Source organism: Aotus nancymaae, unplaced genomic scaffold (genome assembly GCF_030222135.1).
Source record: "Aotus nancymaae isolate 86718 unplaced genomic scaffold, 86718_ANA_hifiasm-v0.15.2.pri h1tg000010l, whole genome shotgun sequence".
Classification (NCBI taxonomy): domain Eukaryota; kingdom Metazoa; phylum Chordata; class Mammalia; order Primates; family Aotidae; genus Aotus; species Aotus nancymaae.
In genome coordinates this window covers 3395647-3404874 of record NW_026988421.1, presented here as the reverse complement: position 1 = coordinate 3404874, position 9228 = coordinate 3395647, and the positions used below count along the sequence as shown (strand labels likewise).

At 54.9% G+C, this 9228-nt stretch overlaps 1 protein-coding gene and 1 pseudogene across 1 annotated transcript; one reads left to right on the top strand and one right to left on the bottom strand.

The window, feature by feature from the left end:
* Positions 1 to 3844: 3844 nt before the first annotated feature.
* On the bottom strand, positions 3845 to 5712 carry LOC105725205 (uncharacterized; annotated as a pseudogene).
* A 567-nt stretch (positions 5713 to 6279) lies between these two features.
* Positions 6280 to 7963, top strand: FOXI2 (forkhead box I2). The gene is made up of 2 exons (XM_012464190.3): positions 6280 to 6790; positions 7518 to 7963. The coding sequence occupies exons 1-2, from the start codon at positions 6280 to 6282 to the stop codon at positions 7961 to 7963; spliced, it is 957 nt and encodes a 318-aa protein (XP_012319613.2).
* The last annotated feature ends 1265 nt before the right edge of the window (positions 7964 to 9228 follow it).

Here is a 9228-nt window from a genome sequence, read left to right as displayed (position 1 = left end):
TCACTTGAACTTAGAAGCTGTTGTATGGTTACTAATTGGCTTAATTTCAATATTATTTTGTCTCAGGGAATAGGGAGGCCCAAGGAGAGGGAGAGAGATGGGAATGACTGGTTGGTAGAGCAGTCAGAACACACACAACATTTATTAAGTTCGTCATCTTATATGGACACGGTTCATGGCTCCCCAAAACAATAATAATAGTAACATTAGAGACCACTGAACACAGATTACCATACAGATTAATAGTGAAAAATTTGAAATATCTCAGTAATTGCCAAAATGTGACACAAAGTCATGAAGTGAGCACATGCTGTTGCAATAATGGTGCTGATAGACTTTCTGAGTCAGGGTTGCTGCAATTACTCATTTTGTAAAAGACACAGTATCTGTGAAGCATAATAAAACAATGAATGCCTGTGCTAACTGAGAAACGTAATATGTCAAAGCACCTCACAGGCAGGGAAAAGAATGAGGCTCTGGGATGGAATGGTTGACCTAAGATCTCATTGCTGGAGCCCAGCTTCAAACCAAGATTTGGTTGTATCCCTAGGCTGTCTTGGCCACAGGGGCCCCTGACCTGTTCCCTTGTAATGTGAGAAGCTGGAAGTCTACATAAAACTTCGGAACCTGCAACATAATTTGAAACAAAAAAAACTGCAAAAGTCAAGGAGGGTATCTGTGGATGTTGCAAATGATCCTTTCTAAGACAAAAGCCCCTTGAACTCCCTCTAGATTTTGAAAGTTTGAAAAAACTAAGTAGACTCCTCCAACCAAGTTGATTCCTGCACATTAGCTGTAAATTTCAGCAGACATACCTTGCTTGGGATCCCACACTGGGGATGATAAGAAGTCAGGCTACAGGGGCAAGGCTGTGTCCTGGGAAGGCTCAGTCACACTGAGAAGTGGGATTCTTCTGAGACAACAGGAGCGTCGGGACTGGAGAGTACATTACCCTTTTTAAATTTTTTTTTAGTTTTCAATTGCTTTATGACAAATTACTATACTATTAATGGCTTAAAGCAATACTCATTTATTAATTCACAATTCTGTAGGTCAGAAGTCCAGCAGGATATGTCTGGATTCTCCACTCAGACTGAAGTCAAAGTGTCATCCACTGTGTTATCATCTGGGGCTTGGGTCTCCCACCAAGGTTATTCTTGTGATTGACAGAATCCACTCCCTTGTGATTGTGGGATTGAAGTCCCTGTTTCCTCGCTGACTCTTAGCTGGGAGCACTCTCAGCTTCTGTAGGCTGCCCACATTCTTCCTGTGGCCTCCATATTTAAGCCAGCAATGGCACATCAAATCTTTCTCTGACTTCTGGCTAGGTGCGGTGGCCCACACCTGTAATCCCAGCACTTTGGGAGGCTGAGGTGCGCTGATTACCTGTGGTCAGGAGCTCAAACCCAGGCTGGCCAACATGGTGAAACCCCATCTCTACTAAAAAATACAAAAATTAGCTGGGTGTGGTGGCATGCACCTGTAATCCCAGCTCTTTGGGAGGCTGAGGCAGGAGAATCTCATGAACCCGGGAGGCAAAGGTTGCAGTGAGCCAAGACTGCATCACTGCACTCCAGCCTGAGCAACAGAGCAAGACACTGTCTCAAAAAAAAAAAAAAAAAAAAAAAAGTCTTCTCTAACTTCTGCTGCTACGGGCAGCCAAAGTAAACTCTGTTTTTAAAGGGTTCACCTGATTGGGTCAGGCCCACTGGAATAACTTCTGTATCTTAAGGTCAACTGACTTGGGACTTTACATCTGCAAAATCCCCTCACAGCAGAACCCAGGTTAGTGTTTGATTGAGTAATCTGGGAATCTTGGGAATCATCTTTGGAATCCTGCCCACCATGGTTTTAGAAAGGTCAGTCTGGCTATTGTGAGGATAACGTATTGGGAGGGACAAGATTGACAGCAAGGTGGATCTATTCAAAGCTGTTGCAATCATCCTGAAAGACACAGGAATGGGCTTTAGATTACCAAGAAATGATTGAGACACAGCATAAAGAATTCTTGCTGACTGATTAGTTGTGAGAGGGAGAGGAGGGAGAGTCAAGGAGGACTCCCAGGTTTTGCCTCGAGCAACTGAGTAAGTGATGTTGCCATCCACAGATAAACAGGTTTTGTAGCAGAAGATAATGAATTCTTACTCTTCATGTTGAGTTTGAAAGGAAGACATCCAAATGGATGATAAAAATGGAGGAATCATTGGTTAATGCAGGGGTTCTCCATGGGAGTGATTTGGCCCCACAGGGGACAGTTGGCCATGTCTGAAGACATTTTTGGTTGCCGTAATAGTGGAGGCGTTATCCACATTGAGCAGGTAGAAAGCAGGAGTACTGCTAAAAATCCCACAGCACACAGGACAGCAAAGGTTTACTCAGCCCCAAATGTCAATTGTGCTGAGGTTGACAAACAAACCCTGAACCAGAGGCCAGAACTCAAAGCCACGGGCGTGAACAAGAGGGCCCAGAACCCCAGAACCCCAGAGCCCAGAGCAAGGCAAGCCAGCCCAGAGCCCAAGAAGAAGCCCTGCAGAACCCCAGCCTCAGAGCAAGGCAAGCCAGCCCAGAGCCCAAGAAGAAGCCAGAGAAGGGGAGTTCAACCAGAAGGACAGTGTTGAAAAGCAGGCAGAGAAAGAAATATTGATTCTAAAAGGTGTCAAGGGCTGCTGCGAGTCAAGCAAAATGAGGAGTAAAAGTGATCATTGGATTTACAATGACCAAGGCCACCAGAGGCTGTGCCTGAGCAGTTTCAGTTGAGTCGTTGGGGTGGACGGCCGTCTGAGCTGAGTGGAAAGCATGCTCTTGAGAGGAGGATGGGGCAGCAGCCACCACAGACCAGGCTTCTGAAGACCTGGAGACACCTCAAAAGTGATGTGGGCTGAAAAGATTTGCTACCACAGAGAGAACTGAGCTTGTCAAATGCTGAGGGGGAAGAGAAGAGAGAAGAGGAGATCACTGAGTGAGGTCCCTGAGAACAGTGTGAGAACAGAACTGAGGGCACATCGTCTTTCAAGGGCCCTGCCAGCGAGCGCCCCCTAAGGGCTGCATCGCAGCTGTGCACTTCAGTCCCAGTCCTGCCTGGGAGAGACTGGCCTGATGGTGGAGAAGGAGAAGAGATGACCCCAGCAATAGGTGTAGATGCAGCTGCAGGTGGGCTTGACAGTTTGAAAGGTCAAAGGCTGGGGAGACTTATCCTCCATGTAGGCAGCAGGGGTCACTTTTGAGAATAAAGGAGAAGGAAATGGATCAGAGGCTTAAAGTGGGTGTGCGGGGGCTGTTCTGTTTAGACAACCCCAGCAGGACTCTCAGGCAGGGCACAGTCTTTTCCCTTGTTATTTCTCTCCCAAGATTTTTTTTATGTGTCTTGGAAAAAATCTCATCAAAGTTCCGTGCAAGACCATTTAAGGGTCAATACATTTTCCCCCAAAATGATTGCACTCCCTCTACTGAAATTCTGTTTTGAGTAGAGTCTGTTGAAAGAAAAGGAAACTACCACGGTGGAGATGGAAGATGGATTGGGCTCAGAGAGCAAAGAAGGGTGAAAAAGATATAGACATATATATATGGCACAAATTTTAATAATTTCAGTAAAGTATAATTGAGGGAAATTACAGAAAGGTTTATTTGATTTTCTTAGAGGTCCTGAAACTCATGAGTGTTCTAGAGTTACAGTATTAACAGAAAGAAAGGCTGTTCAAATTAAAGAGAAATTGAAAGAACTGTCATCTTTAAAAAAAATTCTTTACATTGCAAAAGATGACCCAAGCTGTGCTTTAAAATTCAAAATCGCTGATTTTATTCTCACAGTAGTGCAGTTAACTACAGATAAAATTAGTTCTTCCCGTCAAATCACTGTGTTATTCCACCAAAACAGGTGTCTTCTACATTCGCAGTCTTGGACAATGGAAATCCCTGACAAGGAGCGGCTGCTTTTGTCTAGTACTTCAGCCGCTAGAAAGCCTTGGATGGCAGGGCAGGGTAGAATCCTGCCCTGCGGGTGGCCCTGCCGGTCTGGCTGCAGCTCCCACCTTCTAACTCTCTCTGGGATTATCTGTGTCAAGGCAGAGCTGTGCAGCCTCTGTAATGTTCCATACTCATCAAGTACAGACTCAAAAACTGCGTCCTCATCAGCAGCCGTTTCAAAATTCCAGAAGATGTGGAGCCATCCCAGACCCTCTGGCAAGCTCTGGAAGGGTGTTATGGGAGGAAAGTGGGTGTCTGTAGGCGCAGAGGTGGGTTTGCACCATAAGGAAAGGATCCAAGTCATGCCTGCAACGCATGTGCTGGGGGAAAGACACTGTCTTCAAGAGGTAGTCACCAAAAGCTTGTCACAGCTACAGAGAACAGCATGGTTTCCACTGAGGGGGCACTGGAAATCGCTAAGCCGAGTGGCAGGCAGCATTGGCTGCTCTTTTGGGTGGAAGCAATAGACTGTGCCCACCTGAGAAGCAAGAAGAGGTGTGTCCCACCCCGTACTTCCCGGTGTCCCGCAACCACCCCTGAAATGATGATAGGAGGGGAGGGCCGCTTCCTAAAAGGTACCTAGGACCCCCACAACTAGCATTCCTTTGCCAAAACTAGAAATCTTTGGGAAAAGGGGAAGGAAACGGGGGCAGAGTCTAACCGAAGAGCCGACCTCAAAGAACAATTTCGGGGCCCTTCTTTTCCCTTCACTGCCTCGGTAACTGCCTTCAGTTCACCCACCACTTCCGAAGGGGCTTCACTTCTAAGGGGAGAGGCCAACGTCCCAACAGAAGGTCTCTCACTTCTTTCTGTCATTTGCTAAATTGTTCCATAAATTAGTTGCTTTACATAAAATTTGGGACTACAATCTGGGCGGCCTAGGGGCTGAACCACCAGTAAGTCGCTGACTCAAACCCGGCCCTTTAATCCCCCAAAACAAACTCTCTCCTCAATCGACCAGGGGACCCCAACCAACAAGCCTCCTCCACTGCCAAAAGTCAATAAGGGCTGGTCCTTTTGTTTTTCAAATGAATTGAAATTAGATCCACAGCCCCGCGTAATGCTGGGGAATGCCCAGGGCGAGGCCAGTTTCCAGGAGGTCAGCTCCAATCCCGCGGGCAGGAATTTCAGGGGGATGGGGACGTCTCCTCAACTCTGAGCCTTGAGCACCAGGCCTGCATTTTCGCCTCTTTGGCACAGGTGCCCGACTTGGAGTCCGGGAGACGGACACTCTTCCCAGGTACCCTGCCTAGCGCGGCGCGTCTGCCTGGGTCCTTCCTCCGCCACCCCACGGCGCCGGAGGCCGAGGGCAGGGCAGCGTGTAGTGGTAGGGGAATGGAGAACCCGGGCTGCAGCAACCCCGGGAGGCCGAAGGACGGGACGACTGGTTTTTCTTGACGCACTGCAGGGAGATTCCTGTTTTCCGCGCGCCCTCTGACACCCAGCAGAGAGCTTTGCAGCCCTCGGCACTAAGCGCCCCAAGCCACTGCGCGGAGAAATCTGGCGGGGCCTCGGACTCTCCGGCTTGGGAAAAGCAATGACTGCCCTGGACAGCTGGGGGGTCCGAGACTTCCAGGGTCGAGACCCTCCGCGGGGTAGCGGGACTTCGGCGCAGAAGTCAGTCCGCTGCCTTCGCGCGGCGATGGCGCGAAGACTCCGGACGACCCCAGAGCAACTTTTCACGCCCAGCCCCGCGTTCGCCGCGCCACTTCCCTCTGCGGCTCTGGCCTGGAGGCCTACGGGCTTCATTGCGATCTCTTGCGCAGTGTCGTCGCCCTCTACCCCTAGCCCCGAGTGCCGGGTAACACAGGGGCCCCGGCGAGGCGGGTTTCCTTGGGGCGAGATGTTCCCAGGCGAGCAAGGAGGCCGCGCGTTGGACGGGGCTCCCAAGCCACAGCCCTGGGGTCCCTGGGGAGTCGGGGTGCCGTCCAGGGCAGTCCGGACTGCGGGACCCATGAAGCCAGAAGAGGCGGTAGACTTAGGGTCCCTGCAGCCGATACCACAAGCGACTGTGGACTCGGGACGCGTCGCACACGGAGGAAGGGGAAATCAGAGGGGCGTGCGGTCCGGGACGTGTCAAGATCTGGGCGGGGCAGAAAACTGACACCCGCGCGAGGACCAGGATTTCGCTCCTCCTGGGCTGCCGGGGGAGGGGCTCGCCCCATCACTCTCCACCGGCTCTGGCCTCGATGGCATTTAAAGGGCGGAGGGCTGGGCCGGGCTGTTCGCACCCCGGCGCTGCTGGTGGCCACGCTGGATGGGTCGCCCTTGAGCTTTGGTGCGGTGCCGCCGGCCCAGACCCGGGCGCGGCTGGACATGGCCACTTATTGCGACTACCCGGGCCCCTCCTCAGCCCAGCCCGGCCAGGCCCGGGTCGCCGCACACCCCCTGGGCTATGCGCGTGGTGATCTGGGCATCGCGGGGGGGAGCCCGAGCCTGTGGGTGAACGTGCCCGCGCTCAGCCCCAAATCCTGTGCTTTGGACCCCGGGCCTGCGCCGCCCTACGCCGCCCCCGGCTACGACGCTCCCGGCCCGCTCCTCGGCGTCCCAGGCGGCCTGGCGGGAGCCGACCTCGCCTGGCTGAGCCTCTCCGGCCAGCAGGAGCTGCTGAGGCTGGTGCGGCCGCCCTACTCCTACTCGGCGCTCATCGCCATGGCCATCCAGAGCGCGCCGCTGCGGAGGCTGACGCTCAGTCAGATCTACCAGTACGTGGCCGGCAACTTCCCCTTCTACAAGCGCAGCAAGGCGGGCTGGCAGAACTCCATCCGCCACAACCTGTCGCTCAACGACTGCTTCAAGAAGGTGCCCCGCGACGAGGACGACCCAGGTAACAGTGCGCCGCTCGCCCCGTCGGGGACTCCCCGTCTTCCCGCCGGGTGGCGGGCACTCCGGGGGTGGGAGCGACCTTGGACAACCTAATTCCTCCCTGCACGGTGTGGGATACTGGGGACGCGGGGCGGGGGGAGAAGTGGGAGTAATGCTTGGCCATGGACAGGTTCTGAGACAGCAGCAGAGCTCACGGGCCCGCGTTTCCAGTAGCGGTCCCGGAGCTGTAAGTGTCTGTGCGCTCCTTGGGAGGAAGAAGCGGGAGAACCAGCACGCTGGGTGACCTTGGGAGTTACTCAACTTCCCTGGGCCTCAGTGCCCTACCCGGTAAAATGGGGAAGACAGCGTCTACCCTAAGGACGGGCAACACAAATGGGATGCCTGTATGGAAAGCACTGGTGCCTACTTGGGGTCGCGGCGTGGTCTGCGCTGCTCTTGGCAGAGCGGCTGGCGGAGTCCCACGGTTGGCATCCGGAGGCCGTCCTTCACCTTCGCGGGCTCCGCCTTGCCCGGGGCGCCCATCCTCCTGTTTTCTGGGTTGCCACCTTCTTCCCAGTCCGGCTGTGGAGGCCCGTCGGGTGAGAGTGCTCGGCAAGGGTTAGGATGGGGACGAGGCTCAGATCCTCTGCAAGGGCTGGCGGGGCATCTTTCTGAAGCTGACAGCCTCACTCACACCACGGTCCGTCAAATCGCAAACTTTCTGAACTGGGCTGTTTCTTCTCCTGCAGGTAAAGGTAATTACTGGACCCTGGACCCCAACTGCGAGAAGATGTTTGACAACGGGAACTTCCGAAGGAAGAGAAAGAGGAGAGCGGAAGCCAGCGCGGCCGCGCCCTCGGGAGCCAGAAGTCGGGGAGGGGCCGAGGCACCCTCGCTGGAGCCCCAGGGAACGGCTTGTGGGGACCTGCAGGCCTCGCCCTCTCCGTCCGCACCAGAGGCCGCCACCTGTTTCTCGGGTTTCGCCTCCGCTATGAGCGCTCTGGCTGGCGGCCTTGGCACGTTCCCTGGGGGCCTGGCAGGCGACTTTTCTTTCGGGAGGCCACAGACAATGGTCGCCACCCACGATCCCCAGGCCCTTGGCCACTCTCCTGGCTTCGCCCCTGGCCACCAGACCGCGGCCACTGGCTTCCGCGTCAGTCACCTCCTCTACAGCCGGGAAGGGACCGAAGTTTGAAGAGAGGCTGGAAACTAGCCCGGTGCGTGTCCAGAGGTGCTGAGCTCAGGCCTCCGGTTTCCCCTGTGACAGCCCCACGTGTTGGTGCCAAAGGCCTCAGTGCCATGGGAGGAAGCACAGAGCAGGGGCGGCCCGGCCAGCAGGGAGCTGGGCTGAGTAGCGCCTGGGCCTCGGGGTGGGTGGCCCGTCCACTGTGCACCTCTCACCCAGAGAGCCTCCCTACTCTGCCTCTAAGCCCAGCCTTCCTGGGTCTCTAGCCCAGCCCTCCTGGGTCCAGAGCCTCCCTACTCTGCCTCTAAGCCAAGCCTTCCTGGGTCTCTAGCCCAGCCCTCCTGGGTCCAGAGCCTCCCTACTCTGCCTCTAAGCCCAGCACTCCTGGGTCTCTAGAAGCTTGTGCTCTCTAGGAATGTGCCTTGAAGGGGCGATGGGTTGGTGCTCAGCTCCAATGTTTCCCAAAGAGGCTGGCTGACCCCAAAGAGCCTTAGAGCAGGTGGGAGGAAGGTGGGCTGCAGGAGCTGTGGGGGCGATTTCCACCTCCGCCCAGCCTGGCCCACCTGGCTCAGGGCCTTCCCTCCTGCTTCAGGGAGGCTGCTGCAGGGGCGGGGGACAGGGCTCAGGAGCAGCCGCGAGTGGGGCCAGGTGGGCCAGGAGCCTGCCAGGAGGGGGTCTGAGACTGTTGGGTCCCGTGTAAGGAAGGACTTGCTAATGGTTGGAACTGCTGGTGGTGGGAGGGAGAAGCGCTGTGTGGGCAGAGAGTGCCCTTGGGGATGCCAGCTCCCTTCCCTGTTACTCAGCTCTGGTCATTGATGGCCCTGCTCTAGGACAAGGCACCTCCCCAGGACCCTGCCATCCCTGACCGCAGGAGCGGTGCCCAACACCCTGGAGTCCCCCAAGGGTCGGGGTTTTTGCCACCCCACCCACACTCACACTCACACACATGCTCATGGGAGGCCACACCTGTTTTGGTCTCTTTCCCTTCCAACCCTCTGCCCACAGTTTGGGCCAAAGCTGGCCCTGTGTTCAGAGACCCTGAGCAGCAGCCTCCTGCGTGGATGGAACCCACCCCACCCAGTTTGTTCTGAGAGATGGTATCTTTGTCAAAGGCAAGGAGCCCCCGTCACTGGGAAGAGGAATTTTGGGCTCTGGACTCCTCAGAGGTCCTAAGTGCCCCAGTCAGATGCCCTGTGTCTTTGTAGCATCTGGCACTCCCTGGAGATGGAGATGTTGGTGGAGGCGTACCCATCTTCCCTAAGTTTTCGGGGAGG